This window comes from Pocillopora damicornis, chromosome 11, assembly GCF_964200805.1.
Source record: "Pocillopora damicornis chromosome 11, jaPocDami1.2, whole genome shotgun sequence".
NCBI lineage: Eukaryota > Metazoa > Cnidaria > Anthozoa > Scleractinia > Pocilloporidae > Pocillopora > Pocillopora damicornis.
The window spans coordinates 18,210,544-18,231,914 of NC_142680.1; the positions used below are offsets into that span (position 1 = coordinate 18,210,544).

At 39.0% G+C, this 21,371-nt stretch overlaps 1 protein-coding gene across 1 annotated transcript; it reads right to left on the minus strand.

The window, feature by feature from the left end:
• Positions 1-1,355: 1,355 nt before the first annotated feature.
• LOC113683357 (uncharacterized) lies at positions 1,356-16,386 on the minus strand. Its single transcript, XM_027200592.2, has 20 exons — positions 16,208-16,386; positions 13,894-14,180; positions 12,888-13,031; positions 12,451-12,624; positions 12,124-12,228; positions 11,733-11,801; positions 10,630-10,830; positions 9,884-10,132; positions 9,318-9,387; positions 8,814-8,897; positions 8,086-8,233; positions 7,444-7,576; positions 6,845-6,952; positions 6,331-6,474; positions 5,664-5,999; positions 5,070-5,390; positions 4,202-4,444; positions 3,716-3,838; positions 3,540-3,638; positions 1,356-3,217 (listed from the first exon to the last, which is right to left on the minus strand). Exons 2-20 carry the CDS (start codon positions 14,170-14,172, stop codon positions 1,694-1,696), a joined length of 4,554 nt encoding a protein of 1,517 aa, XP_027056393.2. The 5' UTR covers positions 14,173-14,180; positions 16,208-16,386; the 3' UTR covers positions 1,356-1,693.
• Between the last annotated feature and the right edge of the window lie 4,985 nt (positions 16,387-21,371).

Here is a 21,371-nt window from a genome sequence, read left to right on the forward strand (position 1 = left end):
GGTGGCGTAAATGTAAATCCTTGTTCAGTTCATGTATCCATTTTTCTCTGGCACACATCTTTCGTGACGACACTTCTATGACGTCATTCAATATGGCATTGTGCACGCGAACAGTGGAAAAGAATATGTTTGGTTGGCGACTATGAACACTTGGGATTTGGTTGCGTTCTTTTAAAGTCTAACCGGCAGCTTGGTACTGTGGCGAAAAAGGCGACGCGGTTAAAACGAAATACAGATTTGCACGCTCATGGTGCACGCAAATGGCATACGCACATGTTTTTCATCTTTGCTTGCCTTAATTTTCCCACGCAAACAGGGAGTATGTCTCCCGTGTGAGCTTCACCTCTGACCCAGGTTGGTGTAACGACAGAATTAGTTATACACAATTGCACCCTCTTTCATATCGGCGTTGATTGATCTTCCTATGAGGATGTAAATATCAACCAAATTTAGATTTAGACAAATTTAGACAAAACAATAATTTCCTTCTATTGATTGGGCCGGCTAACTAGAAATTCCCGTTTGGAAGACATCCAGGTAACCTAAATTTAGCCAAAGAACGTAGGTAACCGAAGTTTAGCCAAAGAACGTATATGGCTCAGGGTAACGCTCAAGGTAACAAAGAATGATTGCAACCGATAAATGTTTTAAACGAATTGATTAAAGAGGCTTCGACGTGCAATATCGTTAATCAAATGTTTTTATTTTCCTTATTATTGATTCTTTGTTTTTCTTAAGTGATGTGTAAATTAGTTTTCTGTGAGCAGCGTACTGTGTCTTAAACGCAATCTGTTGTTTACCCTGGTCGTAAAGGTTCAGGTGGTTTGATATCTTGCCGATGTAAAACTAAGTAAACAGTAGATCGCACTTTTCATCGGTTTTACCGGCGTAATAACCTACTTGAGATGTTGGGAGAACGTGCGAAAAGTTTATAAATCCGGCTCACGATTTACAATTATTCGAGTGTACTCCCAACATTCCAAGTAGGTTATTACACCGGTCAACCGATGGAAAGGGCGGTTTATCGCTTTGACACAATTACAGTGGGTTCAATATTCCAATGCAATAAACGATACGTTTTTTGACCGATCAAAGCGCTCGTAGTTTGACAGATATTTTGTAATGTAGAATAACTTCTGCTTTTGTTGTAGATTTGTATCTCCCGATTTGCTCGAGGCCCACCAGTTTGTTGTATCGCACCTACAACGCAGGTTGAGCTTAGAAGCTTGAAAAGTAATCAACGGGCGAACAAACAAGTAAGCAAGCTAATAAATGTCGACATTTTGCAAGCAGTTACCCCTTTCCAATTCTATAATAAAAGTGTTCGGATTGAGAAGTTCAATAATAACATGAGCGGGGCTGTATAAATTGTTTATTGTTACGTATTTTGTAAGATATGAGCAGTTGACAAAAAAAATAGTGCCATTTTGGTTTAATGAATTGGACTCTTAATTGAAAAGAAGTTACAGAATTAATCACGGCTTTTTAATTTTTTTTCGTTATGAGTTTGTACACTTTATGTAAAAAAGTCCAAAATTGTAATTACATTTATGATTATCAATATACCTCTTTGTATCTGCGCCGCCAACACTGATCTTCGAATTGCCCGTTGCACATGGCAAGCCCTTTGAAACTTTACGAGCAGCGTCAGTTATGGTCAGCGGATGTTATTGATGATCTCATAGTTTTTTCATCATCGAGAAGATTGCTTTACGCTGTAAGGCATTGTACTATGTCTTGGCATTTCGCTGTATCTCCTTCCTTCATTGTATAAGCGTGGTCGTACTTTAATGTACTCAGGGGGAGGTCTGTACAAGGATTGACTCCTAATCCGTTTCTCTTCGTTTTCACTCTGTTTCCGCTTGGTTATTGGACTATCTGTAACTTTCTCTCCAGTACTCCCCTCACTAACTGAAGTTACTCGCGACCGTACGTGCGAATAATCGTTTCTGTATCGAGGAATCTTCTTGATACTTCTTCTAGGCGCGTTAGAGCGTGTACCTGAACCAGTGTCAACTTTGGATGCAGCATTCCATTTCAACTTGCCGTATCCTAATTTTTTGCGTCTTCCCCTTTTTTTACTCTTCCTGGCACCATTATGGCCGCCTGCTGCTTCGCCAGTAGTAGCAGCACCTTCTTTATCTTCGTCTCCATCTTCTTCTTCCTCTTCGTCGTCGTATTCATCATTATCATCATCATCGTCGTCGTCGTCTTCTTCTTCGTCAATCATTTCGATGGTTCTTCCACTCTCATCCTTCATAACTTCTGCGTTTTCGGGTTCGCTTTTCTCCACAGCAGAGCTCGCATCCTCTGCTAATTCGTCTTTGGGTTTTGCAGTTCTAGAACTTTGATCTTGGTTATTGGGGTTTTTCCCGTTGCCACTGTTGAGGTTATTAATGTAAATGTCATCTCTTTTTCCATTTCCATCTTCTTTGTCTGTGCTCTTCAACTCTTTTTTTGTACCAATTATTGCGTTTTCAGGAGCAGATTCGTTGTCTAGAGGAACAGATATGGACACGTTTGTAAGGGATGCTTTCAGATTGTCGTCAGGTTTATTTTTATCAGTGGGGGAAATATTAGATTCACGACCTGTGGCTTTGTTACTATCCATCGTGGCCGAGTCGTTGTTGATGTTTTTCTCCAGCATTGTCGGCTCTGAATGATCGCCAAATAGCCACGCCCCTCCAGGGCCAATAGAGTTCTTTTTATGTGCTCTATCCTGCGCTTGTGTTTCTGGTTTATTCGAAGGTTTCTCAAATGTGGAGTCTTCTTCGTTGATAGAAACTTTCTTGGCTATGTTATTACGTTTCGAGCTGGGAACCGGAGATGCTGAAGGGGTAGTGCGAGACTCCGAAGACTTAACCGTCGATGAAGACACTGAGGTCTTAGTTGCGTTGGGTCTGAGAGACCCTGATAACTTGACAGCGTAGGGGCTTTTTGACGCCAATGATTTTCCAGGGGAGGTACTGGAGGCTGCCGAGGACTTAACAGTGGGGGAACTTGGGGACATCGAAGGCTTGACAATGGAGAAACTGGGAGCTACCGAAGGCTTTGTAGTTGAGGAACTGGGGGACCCTGGAGGCTGAACTGTTGAAGGACTTGTGGATCGCGAAGACTGAACAGGAAAAGTAAATGTAGTTTTGTCTTCAGGAATGGGCGTCGCTGGTGTCTCAATCAATAGAATTCGTTGCGTTCCGGGGAAAGTTTCTCCTGATTTCTGTATAAAAAGTAAAAAAAGGCTATTGCTTCATTGTTTTTAACCGTGGGGTCCTTGAATTCCAAAGTCACATTAAAATGGTCACTACCATGGGAACTGTCTAAACCAAAATCAGTTAGGGGACGTGGGTGGTATATGGATGGCGTATCATGTAAAATTTTGCTTCACCGGGAAGCAAGCAGGATTTACTTCCAAAAAGCAGACATCTTCTCGGAATTCACAAAGATTTTATGGCAAAGATGAAATGAAGGAGCAAAATGGCAATGTATAGATCAGTAGACGCTTCTCTCTCTATCTAGGTGTAACAAGTATCTTATCTTACCTGCTCTGTTGTAGACTTCCTTTGAAGAGAATTTCCTATGGATTCCTGCTTTCTTAGTGCCTCAAGTTCTTTCTTTAATGTGTTTATCTCATCATCTTTCTGTGGAACAGTAGGTATAGCAAACATCACTTTATGTATAGTCGTGGGGCTCCAAAGGTTTTTTTTTTTTTACTTACCTCTGCAACTGATGTCTTTAGTTTGCGTATTTCTTCATTGGACATTGAAGAAATGGACATCCGTGAGCCCCTCCTTTCTTGTGGAGTGCTTGGAGCCAGGGAAGATCTTATTCCAGTGTTCACCTAAAAGAGATAGCCATATCGTGAATTTATCGGGAAACAAACTTTCGTTGGTCAGATGGGGTAAGTTTCTAGAGAAACTGTGGTGCTGCTTCGGTGGGAGAGTATAACAGGATAATTTAGTTTTATCAACTTGGTTGATAACGTAAATTGGCCACCGTAAAAAGTTCAAAGCTGACGTTTCGAGCGTTAGCCCCTCTAGCGAACTGGTTAGACTATCTTAACTAGGAAGGATGGACTTGCACCAGCTGTGTACTAAAAGCTGTGGACCTGGAGCCTACTTATGTGCTTGTTAATTTGCTCTCGATTTCGGACACTAGTGATTTTAGATTCTTACTGTTTATTTAACCAGCGTCTCTACCGTACCTTGCTTCTCACATGAGAGTAATCGGCCGCTTCGTGAAAGATTCGGATTTTATTTGCCGCGCGCCGGATGCGCTTTCTTCCATCAGTGCTCGTGAAACTCTCAGCATCACTACCGCTTGCGTCAAGTGTGCTGTCGTAATCGTCATCGCCGTGATCCAGGAAGTTGCTACCGTCATCGTGTGTCTGGGTAGCGATAGTCTTAACTGTGCGCTTCTGTTGCACATTACTCAGCATGGTGTCTCTCTGAAAAAATAATCATGACAGCTGTGAGTGGATGAAAATTTTTGCTACTTTAACTGGTAAAGAGTTACAAGAAGTCAAGTGTGGGCATGAACGTTGCGCGTGCGCTGCCAAAAAGGGAGCGAGGAGACACCAAAGAAAAATGATTTCGCATGCTCCGCTACTCGAGCCATTTAAGTGAGCAGGATTACGATTCTTTTTCTGCAAACATAAGCTGATGAGGGTTTTTCCGCCAAGACAATAAACTTTTTTTTCTTGGGGTTTGCCCACTGAGGAGGCGATGACAAGAGGTGCTAAAGTGATAACAGGTGACACGATTTTCTTAGCCATGTTACGGTTGCTCATCTTCAGTCATTAAATTAACATTTTAAACTGAAAACGGTAACCCTATCTTTTTTGGTTTGGGTTTATCCCTGCAAGATGAAATCAAGCAATGAAAATTTTAAAAATAGCGCCATTTTACATCGATAGTGTTATTACACTAAATATTGTCGTTCCCGTTCCTTTGCTCGTGTAAATTTCTCTCAAGTTACAAGCATGCGCACACATTTTTGCCGATGTTGAACGAGGATGGTTCAGTTTGAAGTAGATTGACACAGTTCACAAATGACTCCGAAAGGTTACTTACCTCGCGAAGCTCATTTTTGAGATAGACTATCTCCGCGTCTTTATCTTGAAGATGACCTCCGATATAAAAGTCGTTTTCGCTTTCTTTCCTATCCCCGGAGGAGGGATGCACTTGGGACCCACAGAAGAACGACCGCAGGCAGGTAAACAAATTGCAGCACGGGAAACAAGACCAAAAGGATATACAACAAGCGGATGAACATGTGCAGCACGAGCAAAACTTTGCACAGGCTGCACCGCAGGCGCAGGTGGTGTCATACTCTGCCGATTGTCCAGCAACTGCAGATTTGCCACTTGTCCTTTTGCAGCTCAAGCGAACGATCTGGGAACAAAGCAAGTACATGATTGAAGATTGAAGTTAGCAGCTACTGGATAGGACAACCTTGGTTGTGTGATCTAAGTAAATTTATGAAACTAGCTTTCGAAAACTACGGGAATGATATTAATTCGAACAAAGAAGCTGTTTGATTGGGGGATAAACCTACACCTATTATTGGGGTGGTGCGTAACTCCACACCTCCCGCCCCGGCCCGAACAGTAGAAATCTAAGTATGCTTTATTGCACGTTGTATGAACTGAAATTGATATGACCTACCTTGTTTATAAATAGTAGGAAAAGGATTAGAGTCGTGGCGAAGATTACAAGGCCACCAATAACACCGTAATACACGCTTGGGTACAACGTGGCTGTAAAAGCCGCAATGGCACCAGCCACGCAGAACACCACTACCACGAACATGCATGACACGCAGTGCTGTGTGTCATTTAGCGCGGGAATGTAAAGTTTCCTTGTCTGCCAAGCCAGAAATCCACCGGCTAACACAAGTAGCGCCTTGAATGCAAGAATCACGACCAGCCACAGCGTCAAATCCGCGCAGTTACATTGCTCCACAACCTCAATCTTGGCATGAAAGGTGTCAGCAGTTATAGGCTGAAAAGAATGAGAGGTAACAGCATGAAGGTCCATTTATAAAACAGATGAGCAAAGCATACGACATGGCATCCTTGATGCTAACTTCTCTGGTCAGTATTGTTAGAGGTTGTTTGCAGGATTGTGGGAAACAATTCCCCTGAGGAAGCGAGTATCGACAATCGGGAAGATAATTGGATCATGGGATGAAATATTCATGGAATTGTTTTCGAAAACGTCAATTTGATCGACATATTTTCGAGGATCACTTTCTAATTTATGGGTCCTTGATATCTACGGTTAATAGGTTAAATTGTACGTTGAAAAGAGGATGCTACGTGTTGTTACATACCTGGAAACACTCATACTCGGGCTGTGACCGGACTTGTTTGAGAATGCGGTATAAGGGATCTATGGTCTCCCAGCATCCTAAGATTGTGATATCGATGACTAAGAGAAGAACAAGAATTCCAAGCATCCAAAACATCATAACTTTCTGTGAATGAAAAAGTAAGGAGACCTTTTAAGTAAATTGCACAAGATTACTCAATACCGGAAGGAAAAAAAAACAAGGCTACAGGCAGTATGTTACAGTATTAGAGGAAAGGGCGGAGAAAAGATCACGCCTTTACAGAGGAGAGAGTTTGCTTCTGAAGAATGTACCTTACCCCGCTTAAGTAACCTCTGAATGCGCAAAAGCGCGGTAAACGCAAAAGTTATGATCGATGTTGATATTTGCTCCTTCATGGTCAAGGTGGTTTTGCAAATTTTAAACTCGTCTTGGAGAGTTGTAACGGAATGCCAGTAAGATCTTAGATAAGTATTTTCCTTCTTCCAGTGAGAAATAATCAAGCCCTGAGTATTACCCTGCTTCTGACGAATCTTTTTTTGAGTACTCCATAAGCCATCCACAGTTTGGCAGTCAGGCCTCCAACAGATAGTGTGAAACCAATACTAAATGTCCAGGAACGAGCCTGTAATCAGACGATGATGGAAAGAAAAACACAGAATCGTTAGAAATGACGGTGAATTTCTCTAAGCATTAAATAAGTTGAAAAATATCAAATTTACATGAAACACCAAAATATACAGTTACCAACATTTTAAATGAGTTTCGTTACGATCTTAAAATTTTGGATAATTTGGCCAAGATTTGACATCTGCAATGCATGTCAACCTTCTCCGTATTCAGCAGTCCTTAGTCTCCTAGTCGAATTATTTTAGTTCTTTTTAAATCTGATGACCAAGTGTTCGCAGAGACATTCAAGGTAAAAGAAGCTTTGAGGGAGGGGAAAGTTCGCTTTGTTTTGCTTTTGAAAGTATCCATTAATTAATTGGTTAGACAATAGAAATGAGGAATTGAGTGGCCCGATTTTCATCCTTGCAGTTTAATGAACATGCTTAATTAAACATTTGGGGGGGGGGGGGATTTGTATTTCGAAGTTCTGCCCGTTTATTTACTCACCCTGCATAGGCGTGTGACGACATCTGGGGATACGCGTACGTAGTCAAAGCCATAAAGAATTACAGTGACGTAGTTCAGAAGACATCCCAGAATGATGAGAAGGCTGATCACTGGACCAGAATTTTTTACAAGTCTGAAAAACAATACAGTTTTCCAGCTCTCAAAAGTAAGGTAAGCGAGCGATCAAAATTTGCTTCGAACTTTGTTAGAGGAAGTGTGATTAATTTGATGTTAACATTTGGTCGGTATGAAATCAAATAGTAATCCCATGTTGTTAAAGGGGAGAATGGGCGCTGTATTACAGATGTATTTAGACCTTAAGCCGAAAAACAAAATTGCCTTGGGTATGTTCCCTTCCCCTCCTTCAACTTAGGAGGGTGATGTAGCTATTTTTTTTTTCGATTTGTGTCTTCTAAATTAAATATTTTCCATTACATAAACTGTTCCGTTGAAAATAAGTCAGACTGTCAAAGCTTTTCTATGCAAAATAGATGTAATTTCAATGATAATAAGTTTTCATTTTCGCCCTTTTACACTCTCACCTCAGTCTAAGGATTCGTCAGTGATGACCGAGTAATTTCAATTTACTTAGGATTACGGGTTTCAAACTGATTTTTTATCACTGTTCAGTAGTATACGTACTTCTTCTTGAAGTTTAACACCAGTGTTAAAAGGCAGATTAGACCATAAACGATTCCAAGTGACGCGAATGCAATCATGACAAAAAATAACGTCTCGTCGATTGTACGGTAGATGTACGTCTCTGTCGTCTTGGTATAAGGTGTGCCAGCTGAAAAGAAAGGTTTTGAACAAGATCCTCAATTGAAACATTGACTTGGCCAGCTGTCTAATAGAATATTCAAACATACGGTTGTCAATTGAATTTGAATGTCATCGGATCGAACGCAAACGTTTGAAAAGCTGTAATTAAGGAAAGCTTTGCGTAGACTAGGGAAAAGGTGTCAAAGGCGATAGATAAAGAGCTCGGACTGGGGAAGGGGGATGCGTCCCCTTAAAAAAAACGTAGTCGAATACCCCCCTCCCTGATCAGTCGAAATCGATTATGTATCAAGGCTCTTTGACAGCTCGCCGGTTCTCATCTACACGGTATTATGGATGATGTAAAAACTTGAACCTTGATGGGGGAGGGGGGCATCTTGGTCAGAACTTAGTTCATTAATAGCCTCTCCCAGTTGAATCGAATTAGAGTCAGGGTTGCTAACAGTTTGCCGGTACACATTCAAACTCCTAGAGAGGCACCGTGGGAGGAAAAACTCCAGCCAGATAAGACCAAGAGCCCAAAAATGGAACATTCATACGTATCGTGGGAATATTTTTGTAAAATAAGTGCTACGTGGTTGTAAACTCACCAAACCAGTGTATTTCTGTTGACGCTTTGAGGACTTCCGTTTTCACGTCAAATGTTCCACCTGTTACTGTCTTGAAAATACCATCTAAATACCAAAAATTGAAACAACTCGGTCAGAATTATCTTTGTTAACTAGCCTCGATATTGCAAGGCGAGCAAGATTGATCTTTATGGAGTGCAAATTAAATCTATCAACGACCGTAAAAATGACACTGCCACTGAACAACCAATTTTGGAGGCAAAGCATAAAGATTCTTTGGGTCAATTTTTCTGTTGGTAAAAGCTCAAATATCTCCTAAACTTTTTTAAAAACCTTCTATCCTGATCCGAAGTGCAACGTTCTTATATTTGATATACAATGATGTATGTTTGAAGCACTTTGCCAGAAAGCGTAGTAACTTATTCTCCCACTGCGACCTAAATGTGTCTTGAAATCATAATGCATGCTTTGCTTGATTTCTGAATCAATAAACAGTTGTAAAAGAGAACATTAGTCGTGAAGTACCTTCTATTACAATCTGTTTAATGATAATTCCGTTTCGTCTGTTTCCATTGGGGTAATATCTTACTCTTGTCTGCCAACAAAAAACCATAAGTTCATTAACATAATTTTCCAAAATTATTTAAGTTTTATATTTATCTCTAACTTGATATCTTCCAAATTTTTCCTCTATAAAGTAAATGAAGCATTTGGTGCCTCCCCTTTCACCCTAAAAAATGTATGTATGTTGTCAAGTCTATTCATTCTCAAATCAATTTGTTTGGGTTATTACCCGTTAGACCACTCTAAATCAGCCAATATTTATTGTATCATAATTACACTTATTATGTACTTAACTCTCTGGTCTGCAATATACGAAAATATTGTTTGTATCTATGCGTTTAGATTTAATTGACCACTCACCCAATGTGGCTTTTCAGGACCGATACAAATGAATGAATAAACAAAGTGTTAACAGTTCCTAACTGACAGGAGGCAGACGAGTTGACTATACAATGAGTGGCAGGGTGAAGGGCTTGAACCTGGACCACAACTTCACAAGCCCATTTCACTTCTTCCATTTCTCTTACCCCTATGTTCGGGCTCTTAAAGTCCAGATCTAATGCCCACTTCCGAAACACGTCTGTTGCATTAGCATCGCTGTATGTCAGATTTTCCAGAGTTTTTCCTTGCGTTTTGATCTCTTGTCTAGAGTTGTCCAGCACAAAACCGATCGACCACAGTGCATCATAAACATGTAAGTACTGATCACTTCGGTTTGATGTATCGTTGTGATTGTCCACTCTTGCTCGATAATCGTTGATTATTTGACTCTTGTTCTGTAAAATAGACCGTACAAAACAAATTGACACGCTCATAGAAATTTGAAAAGGAAATGTGCATGCTGTGAATGACTACCCAGCTATCGAAGCGACCCAGTTTGGATCGTGGCCTCCCTCGCCAACTTTTATCTTTTTACGACTTTACCCTCAGAGCCGCAGCACGTATCACATATAGTTTGCTCGTGGGCTATTAATAATCAATGACAAGTAATCTTAAAAACTGTGTTCTGTAATAACTGTATTTGGCAGCGGCAGATAACCTAAGAGCAGGTAAAGTTAGATCATGTTCCTGGAAAGAGAAGGAAGGGGTAGGTGGGGGGTAGGGGGGTAGGTGGGGGGTTGGTGGGGGCTAGAGGGTGAGGGGTAATAGTATCAGTTTTATAATTACTGAAATTCAAGAGTGTCTTTGATTGGTCAGGGTATGTGATATAACTTGAGTTATTGTTTGTATTGCAAAAAAATTAATAATAAAAATTATCAGCTTAGTCACATACCTTTTTGGCATAGGAGTAAAAGGTTCTTTGCAATGACACTACGTTAGTATGATAAAATGAAAAGTGGTTCTGTATTTGACATTTCATTTCCAAGTCCGAACAAGCGATGCTTTCTCCTTTTCTCGGTATCCACCAGTTGTTATTTTTGCTGTTTGTAAGAATCCAGACATAATGTGGACCGTACATCCGTGCACGATGAGCCTACGAGTCATGTGAAAAACATATCAGTCAAATTACCGCTAAGTTTTCACTGAAGCCGCGGCTTCCCCTTCGAAAGACCATTTCATGGGAAGTTTTTTTTTTTTCACATAAAGCACAAATTAAAAACTTTGCACTCACTTTTACTATGTAGTGACACGTTTTTAATTTTTTTCTTCCTGTAAACCAGTTGACAATCCCCTCGACAGTTTGAATTTGACGTTTAACAGGCACCGCAGTCTCGTGAATATCGGCGATCAGATAACAAGTTGAGACTTCATTGTTTTGTGCCAAAAACGTGATTCAGAGTGTTAAGACCTATTGATTCGATTCTGGGCTCAGATTGGTTTACATTTCGGTACATGCACTACGACCTTTGATTAATCAGTTATAGTTGACGTGAGGATTGATCAATGAATAAACGGTGCAGGTTTCTAAAGAAACTGTGGTGCTGCGTCGGCGGAAGAGTATAACAGAGTAATTTGGTAATATCAACTGAGTCGATAACGTAAATTGGCCACCGTAAAGAGTTTCAGAGATGACGTTTCGAGCGCTAGCCCCTCGTCAGTTTTGCTGTGACGAAGGGCTAACGCTCGAAACGTCAGCTTTGAAACTCTTTACGGTGGCCAATTTACGTTATCAATTCAGCTAATAATACCAAATCAATTACCCTATAAAGATTTATCACTTTGATCCTGATATACTGATTTGTGGCGGCATCTATCAGCGACGTATTAAGTAAACTTGACTAAATTAAAATCGGAGCTACATGTGGTTGACTTTCGCGCTTTTTTTCGTCCAGGGACGGAATGGGAATTCAAGAAGGAGGGCATTAATAGGTGGGGGGAAAGTAAAAGCTAAGTGTAGGAACCTGTCAAATGTTTACATAACGAATTTAGACTTACCTCGCAAAACATTTTTCGTGCGGTGGAATCAAGCGAAAACATGCCAAGAATAACGTGAATTCCTCTATCCTGAGAGAACAATCGACATTTGTGTGACATATTTCGTTAAGAAATATCTTTACGTCGAAACTTTCTTTATAAATTCAGCAACAATGAATTTTTAACTCTCTCTTGAAGAGAAAATTGCCCACTTCCGGAAAAATCGTTAAATCCCACAACATGAACCATAGCCATGGGTTTTTCTTTTGTTTAGATTTTTGCATCTGAAGTTTTTATTAGAGTCGAGGAAAACCTAGCCTTGTTAAAAAATGAAGATAAATTTGCATAATACTCCCAGATAATGCAGAGCTGAAATTCTCCACCGATTAGACTCGACAATTTTGCCTCTTACCTTCATCGTTCGGATAGCCCGTGTAGGATCATTAGCTTGTAACCGTACTTCTGCTAAAACTTTTATTTTGCTTCCCTTTAATGAGCCTGCCAGTTGATTGGAAAGCTAGAAAAAATATGGTACGATAACTGTTCATTTGCCAACTTACAATGAAGATGTTATGAAAATTCAATATTCGATCCGTGATCTATCATATGTACTTCTAATGCTGTAGAGTGAAAGTTCTTAAATCCAATCTTCATTTCTATTTTTATACTTCAGCAGGGTGGAGAGAGGTGCATTGAAGGCCAAATGCCTTGTTTAAGGACACAGTTTTTGCATGTTTACCTGAAAATACCTCTCGCTGTCTCCATAAATAATTCCAACTTCGTCCCATCCATACTCTTTGATAAATTTTATTCTTGGTACATCTAATGAAGTGGGAGATGTTTTTGTCCGAAAAAAGTTTGGGTACAAGTCTCTCCTGTTTTCAAGCTCAAGATCGCTTGTTCCATAGGAAAACTGCGAATTGAGGTAGAAACAAGTACCTTATTAGCTTTGAGGTATGATAAGAGGTACTCCCTTTCACAGGGGACCATATTGGTTGTCTCGGGCTCTTGACAAATGTTTCACCGTTTTCAGTCACCATTCCTCAATTCAAGATGACGCCTGAATTACAGTACTCTAGTTACTCACCATCTAAACGGCAGTGTCATTTTCCACAATCCTAACTAGATAAAGTACGTTAGATCAAAAGAAAGTAAAATTTACTGTTACATACGGACCTGGAGGAGGTTGATATCCGGTATTCCAGAGTACGCAGCTATAGATTTGGCCAAGGAATCTTCCCCCGGTCCCAGTAACATGATTTTGGTCGGTCCTGTATTCAGAAATTCGTTGAAAGCTTTCTGGCCAATTCCGAAACTTCCCTTTGGCAGAACAAAATCCTCGATTTAGCGAGTGTGAAATATGCTTGCGTGATTATCACTTTATTACTTCATTCACGGACATGCATGTAAGCAATACTTAACAGCTTTCCCTTATAAATTTAAAATCGATCTTTCCCAAGCTTGAAAAAAGATTTGGATTTTTCTTGTAGTGTAGGATCATAAAATACACGGCAGTGTTTGTTTTATGATCAAGCTGAAGTTTTCTCTCCGTAATCCTTTTACCTTTTCCTTCCTACAATAATGATCAAGGCAGCAATGAGAAATATCACCCTTCAACTCTTAAAAGCGATTTACTAATGACTTGTCTGCAAAGAATCAAAGCATTTTCAGGAAACAGTTGATGCGAATATGCAAACGTGTCAGAGGGTATTTTGAGACTTTTTGTAACCACAATCAAAGACAGACAGATTTATAAGTAAATGTTCAGCTTGCAGTTAAAAAGGGAGTTGCAGTACAAAGATTTGAATGCTTTGGTTTAGAATAAGACAATTTTTAGATTCTTTTGGAAAAATAAAGGATCGTGATTTGAAAATTATGTAATTGAAGTGCATGGAAAATAGCTACCCGTTTAATCCATAAACGATGGGTCCCAATGGCTTTATGGGAAATGTTTGCACAGTTATAAAATCAATTTTATCTATTAAGAAGGCGTGGATGGTTTTCATCATTTACCCCGTGCAACAAATTGTATAAATCATGTACATATGTATTATTAAAACCGTTGAGCCTCATCGTTCATTGCCAACGTTTTTTAGGAGTCAAAGTTTTTGCGATCAAGTGTATACTGGACTGTCTATATCGACGCAACAACAACTTTATCTTAGATATTTTTGCGCTTTACCTGTGTTGATTTGACAACCAACTCAAGTTGGTACCCTGGCAACACACCTGGGTTGTTATTGATTTCCTCTATGGCCTGAAGTGCCATTGGCAAGGCTCCATAACCGTTTTTGTCTGTGAGGTCAAAAAACGCTCCAATATACAGTGTCGTAAGTGGTGTTGTGTTGTTATTTGTGCTATTTGTTTGGAGGCTGGAGTTGGTGGAGTTTGTTGTGTTAAAAGCTTTCGTGAGGGTGGCACAGCAGATGACGACAGTAACTGTGATGAAGATCAGATTCATTGCGTAATCTTTTGAGAAAGATACAAACGAAAAGAAAAATACGGTTAAGAACATGTCCACACAAGTGAACGTACATTTTAAATGAGATTTTTAGATAAGCATAAATTTGAAAAGAAGAGATTAAGAACTTAATTAACTTTTGAGAGAAACGTAAATTTGAATAGAAGATAATAAATTGACTATATTCCAATACATACCCTCATAGAACAAAAAATAGAATTGTCTATTGTTAAGGTTTGATTCATTTTAATAAAATGACGCTATTGTTCGTTGTCCTCCGAGACCTTTTCGTCGGATGGTTTAAATCGTGCTCGGCAAGTGTAGAGCGTAGGCGGGGATTTTTCGGGGAACTTTTGCTTAAATGTAGCTCACGAGATATGAAGGAAAAAATTGAGTTGGGGTGGAGGGAGAGGTGTAAAGTGTAAATGAATAAACTTTCTATGTTTGTTTTTAAGATGCACCTAGGCCTATTGGGGAAATTGAAACACATGATGTAATGCTACAGTTAGTTAAGTGTCACTGTAAAAATGTCTCGTTTTAGTCTTCCTCTTTTTTAGTGGTGAACTCAAACGGAGACCTTTTCTTTTACTCCTAAGAAGGATTTTCCCGCAAGATTTACTCAAACGTCCTGAGGAAATGTCAAAGTGATTCGCCTCTTTTTAAAAGGTGTTCAACCCTTCACGATGTGATATAGCGACTTCATATGTCTTTGACTCTCATTTATAGTGTTCAGGAAATGACAAAAAATACGATTCTTATGAATCGCTTTTGATTACATGAATATTTGTAAACAGGACACGTACCAAAAGGAAGAAAACAGCCAATTAAGGTAGAATTTATTCTCAATTGATATGCTATGTCAATTGTATGTGTTGATCACTGAGGTACAAGGAATGCGAACTTCAGTTCTAATCCTGACGAAATATCTTTTAGGGTAACAGAACCTGTTATAGACAGCTTATATATGTTGGTCTTCAAACAGCTATTCTCTTGCGTCGTGTTCTTTTGTAGATGTGCCAGATGTACATAACTCATGACTTTTCAGTCCTTAAATTCAATTATATTCATCATAGCGATGACATTCCCACTCCCAGCCATAGACTCATATACTAAGAGATGCCGTCTAATGAACGCGAACATTCGGACTCTTCGAAGAACGAAGAGTTGTCAATTTGCTCAAAGAGCTCCCTAGGAGAGCGAAGGATCTCGAAGTGGTAATACCGGTGAAACTCTGTGCTTATACTAATCAGCTAGCCCAAAAGAAACGAAAAGCCACTTTTTCATCACCTCTAAAACTCGTTAATTACTTGAGTTTGAAAAACTCATTAATTCGATGAAGATTACACAAAAGAGAATAAAGAAAAGAGGAAACTGTGTTTGTTTCGATCCCAAATACAAGTATGCACGCCTAAATGGTGGGAAGCTGTTCTAGACTAGTTTAAAACTTCTTACATCTTCTACACCGAAAAATGTGAGTTTCCCTGAAATAAAGCTCAAACAACATCAACATCCTTCTGTTTTTAGTCTGTTGACCTTAACAACTGAACCTATCAGCCATCGCCTAAAAAAGATTGTTCTGATTGTTCTCGTTTAATGTAAATCCTTACTACACCACTCGGACGTTAAACAGATTATGAAGAATTACAAGGGATTCGGAATTTTTGTTTTCCGAGAGAAATGCTCTGAACATAATCTGCCTTACTCTTGTAGTGTGACTTCGAAGTAAGTGGGAGAAAAAAACTAGACCTTCACCACCTAAGTTACTCCGGAATTTTCTAGTAAAGAGCCGTCATACTCTGTGAAAAAGCTCTATTGCAGGCGAAGGCAACGCTAAAAGGGCTGATCAAGTCAATCTAGACGTCCTCGCTCAGAGGATGCAAACACATATGATGTGATGTTCTCATTAGATAGAGGGTTACCTCTCTATGTCAAAATAGAGGTGAAGTTACTGATCAATTTGAATTTTTTCGTGTCATGATAATATTGAATACCATTTTCGAAAGACCACTGAAGTGTACATAAAAATACAACCTACCTTGAAACAATTTGCTTGTGTTTGATTGTAAACTGATCAAAGGCTCGAAGTGGGTGTTTAGTGTTTTTTCAAGTACCTCAATGTCTAGTACTTCAGGGTGCTAAATGATCGTTTCCTTTCGACACCATTTCTTGGTATCACAGCTAACACTAACCGTTGTCGTTAATGAATAGAAATTTACATAAGCGAATGTCTTGACGTGGTTTGTAGAGCAATCAAATCAAACATCTGAACACGTATGTTTGCATGTGTCAATTTTCTTTATCAACTCTAAAACATCGAATGACTCCGGACAAAGGTTTCTTAATAATTGGCTTTGCCAAGTACGATACTAAAGGTGTCAGTAGTCTTATTTACAACCACCTGTGGATTAACGAGATTACAGTCGGATTACTTTAAACACGTAAGCACTTTAGAGCGTCAAACTTTGTCAAACAATGACTCGAACCAAACTGATAGAGATCAGAGTTGCATTGACGCTTCTAGAAACAGCGTTTTTGCGCGATTCGCCAGGTTTGTTTAAGTAAGCGTATCAAAGAATTAGCTCTTTGTTGTTAGCAATTACCACCGCGTCTTAGGATAAGTTGATTAATTTCGTGCTAGTTTGGGTTTCCATTTGTCACATATGTGGTTGCTAGAAATCTATTCAAATCATTCCATAGATTTTTATTATGAAACCTCTTTGTTTTACTCTTTGTAATAAACGCTTTATTTATTAGCGGAAAGTGCGGGAGTGACAGACTTTAAGGTGTATTATGTGGTGGACTCTTAATAGCAATTGGAACTAGAAAAAAATGTTTGTAATCCAGGCATCTTTTTTGCTTAGTGTATTTCCGATCTTTCAGCCTTTCGTTCTCACTAATTTTGAAGTCAAATTCAGTAGTGAGAGATGGGTGTTGACGACTCTGCACTAGCTAAACGCTCTTGGTAGCCATACAGCAGAGCGAGGAATCTGCGAAAAAACACTACTGCATGATCAAAAGAGTTAAAATTTTTCTCTTAAGCAAGTGTATTTTCCTTTTAGGCCTCGCGTAAAATAAAATGCAACAGCAATGGCAATAGGAAAGCAGCTATTTACTCTTTTAACAGAAACGTAGATAAGCTTTCGAGAGAAAACTTGATGTTCCAAAAAATCGGAAGTTCATGGTATATGTGAGGAATTGGCTGGAGTTGTGAAAATCACGGGCCATGGATTACGTAGGAATGCTAAGTCTTATACAGCTCACCAAGTTTGTGCACGTAATGGTCAAAAAGTGTAATTTGAAAAGGTTCACTGACCCAGATAACTGTTAATTTTTGTTTGTTACGAGCACACAACCAGTCATACTAAGATTTATAAGAACTCGCCATCACACACGCATTTATGGAAGTGTTACTTCGAGTGTTGAGTACCTGAAGCAATCTTATTCCTAGTGACAGGAATGTTGTCCTTACACTCAACATTAGTGTACTCAAAGCAAGTCAACAGAGTTCAGTTCAGTTTGTTTTGATTGGTTTCCATGGTAACTTCTGCGCAATCTGGCTCTTTAAAAAACGAATTGTATGGCGTCAGAAGTTGACTTGCGACGTAATCTTTTGTCCACACGGATAAGTTAGTGTTCAGAAAGCTCCAGCTCTAGTGTAAGTTGCGCAACTGTTTGCAAACGTTGAGGTTTCTCTCCAGCTAAATTGCCCCGTAAAGATTCTGCCGGAGCAAATCTAGATTTCATATTGGCTCTTAACCAAAGTGCTAGCCTTGTAATTAAATAGCTTTATTCACAATGGTTTATGGAGACGCGGTGGCGTAGGGATTAGCACGCTAGACTATGTGTCGAGAGCTCTAGGTGCGAGACTTGAACCAGGTCATTGAGTTGCGTACTTGGGAAAGACGCTTATTTTACTCTCGCAATGCCTCTCGGGAGTATATGATAATGGTCCCGGCCAACTGTAGGGAAAGGGGGGAGGTAGCAGGGCGAGGACTGGCATCCCATCCCATCCCAGGAGAGTAGCAAAATGTCTAATCGTTTTATGCTCAGGAAACCGGGATGAGCTATGGCCTGATGGGATACGTGACCTAAGGGACTTTCCTCTTTGTTAATTTTTTATTTTTTATTTTTGGCACTTTGTTTCACACTTTAATTACAGTTCAGAATATTAATATTGGATTGTCTGACCCGCAATAACTAGTCCATGGCAAGTCAGTGATAAAGATTAAACTAATTAAACTATCTAAGTTAACTACCTAAACTAAATCGGATTCATTGTTGGGAAATAATTACAATTGATCAAATTTTCTTTCAACCAAAGGATCGACAAGTTTAATTTGAGATCTCGTGAACAGTGGGGTTAATAATCAGTACAACAGTTTTTGGGGGGCTTTTAAAATTTGATATCATCGTAGCCGCTGGCAGAGCGTCAACGCGAAATTACTCGAATTACCGCAGTGCTGGAGTCAAGAACACTGAAAATATGATTGTTAAATAAAAGTTTCAAAATTGGAACAAAGCAAGGTTGGTAAGACAATGAGAGGAAATTAGACAGTACTTGAATCAACATTTGAAGTGTCTGTATCCTTTGTTGGAAAGAACAAGACCTTATAATGGACTACGTGTGTTTATGGATTGCATACACAAAATTTTAAATGTCTTTAAAAAATCTTTTACTTATCGGCTCTAATGATGTTGCGTAAAAATTAAGTTTCTTGAATTCCCCGCACCCAAAAAACTGACAACCAGAAATGCGGTGCGGGATAAGCAGACAATTCTTAGCCCATTTATTGAACTAACCAACTAATCACAAGACAAAAACAACTGTTTACACTGTTTAGACACCAAAAAATTAAACAAACTCTACACGTTCGATGCGGCCAAAGTAAATTGAATAAACAAAACCACTTATAATGACTGTCAATCATCAGGAAAGCACAACTAAAAATCGTTACGAGGAAATGGACTACAGGATTCCAACCAAACAATAAAGAAGAACAAAATTTAACTGTCCGCTTGTAAAAATCCACAATGAAACTTGTTTACTGTTCAGCGAATATATACTTGCTAGTTTACATATCACACTTCTTTCCCATAATCTCACGCCGGCACTTAAAACACACTGCCGACAAATGCACTCGTGCTCGGGAATTCAAGAAACCATTTATCTTTTGTTTCATTACGCTTCGCTACATTCAGGCAAAGATAAATGAACAATTATTTTTAATAGTAATGAGAGCGGTCGAAATTGACCCGTCTTTCATTGAGATGTCATTTTCAAAGAATTTATTTATTATAGTGCGAAACGTATTCGTATCTGCTCAATTTTGGTGGAAACCTGTTACTTATCTTAGAGACGTTTTGAAATGTTGTATCGATGCAAAAGAAGAACATATCTTAAATATAATTATAAATAAATGCAACGTGTAATATCAGGCGACACTGAAATAACTTAAATAACTATCATAGCCTAAGTCCGTGAGCTATTGTTTTGTTAAATTTTATCAATGTGACTGTAATTAAAGGTATTTTTTTAGTTTGAAGAAAACGTCGATCATCGTACATCATATGCAAACCTCGATGTTTTTAAAATTTGCCTAGAGCAAGATCCATTTAATGTGTTAAACGGCGTTACATTTGCTGATGGTCAAAGTAATAAAAGAAAAGTTCTACTCTTTGTTTCTGTAATTATGAAAAAAAAAATTTCCCTCGGGTTCGTCTCATCGGAAATGCAAAGGTTATTTGTCTAAAAATTTCACTGTCCTGATGCTTCCTGCATGTGAGTGGCTAGACAAAAAAGGCCGCCTTGTTTTCAAAAATTATTACGAAAATACAATTGGCGTGTTCCCCATCTCAGAAACGCGCAAAATGTTGAGATTTCACGTTGTCAAGTTACCTACGAATTTTTAGTACGAATTAAAAATACAAAGTTTTATGGTGTCTGCTCGAGGAACATGTTTTACTGAATAAAGATATTCAGGTCTCTTGGTTTTTTTTTTTTCACCATGTATATTTTTTCCTCGCTATTAACGAGTTCTTTAACCACAGAAAATGAACAGATAGGCGCCATTTTCAACTCTCCTCGGAGCCTAGCTAGAAAACAGTGTTGGTTTGTTTTCGAAATGATTTCCCAACACAAGGCTATGAAGCACATAAACCAAGTCCAAATTTTCCTTAGCTTTTTTCCCACCAAAGTTTATTGCACCGGCGGTCAATTTCCAGATTAACATCGTAAGGCCGAAGGTTTCAGCAGCCAAGCACTCAAACAAAGTCAGACATCCTCTCTTTGTCTTCGTCCTCGCAAGATTCGTCGCTTGAGTTTCCACTTGTGTTCCAAATCAGCATAGTAAAGACACAGGTGATTAACCCAAAAATGAAGAACACAAATCCGAAAGCTATTAACACAACTGCCGTTTGTTGAGTAACATTCCAGCAAAATTCACTCGGAGCGTGTTCAACAGAGCAGGTTAACCCAAGAGTTATGTAGATTACTGCGGGGGTAAGAAACAAAATAACACATACAAAGAGACCGCATAAACCAAGATCCACCATCGTTTTTCGAAATGAAATATCTCGTACGTGCCTTCTGTTTGCTGTTTTACATCAGCCGAGATGATTAAGATCTGTTACTTTCAGATAACATCGTATTAACAAGTAGTCTATACCTATATTATTGTGCAAATTTTTTTCTGTTAAATTCAGGGACTAAATTAATACACTGGCATTAAAAGGGAAATATTACTTGTTGATACAGGTGTTCAGTTTGAATGATTTCTCAATTTCATCATTGAAAACAGCGGTCAAGGGCAATAGCGTCCCTTAGAGGAAAACATCAAAAAAGGAAAAAGATTAAGTTCTACAGTTCAAAGGAAAATCCTCCCATGGAATCTATATTTTTAACTTTATTTTGTTAATATGAGATGAACTCCGGATAAACTAATTCTTATTATTGTTTTACTTATGTTAATAGAAAGGGAAAATTTAAGAGTTAATCCTCTCCTGTTAGCAAGACAATGGAGACCACAATACAGCTGTATTTGTGAAATAATAATATCACTGAGCTCCTTTCTCCTTACGGCAGGCAGTATCACTAAATCCTTTGATTGAGATCGAATTGCTGGTTAACAAATCCAAAGGGATGGGGAAGAGGGATGTAATGAGTCGCGATTTACATTCTTGTAGCGGTTGGAGTGGAAGCT

Excerpts from the sequence above, each read along its gene's own strand:
- LOC113683357 (XM_027200592.2), bottom strand. The coding sequence starts at position 14,172 with ATGAATCTGATCTTCATCACAGTTACTGTCGTCATCTGCTGTGCCACC. Across the intron at positions 11,802-12,123 it reads GGGCTATCCGAACGATGAAG|GATAGAGGAATTCACGTTAT; the intron begins GTAAGAGGCAAA and ends TTGTTCTCTCAG. Across the intron at positions 3,839-4,201 it reads ACTCTCATGTGAGAAGCAAG|GTGAACACTGGAATAAGATC; the intron begins GTACGGTAGAGA and ends TATCTCTTTTAG.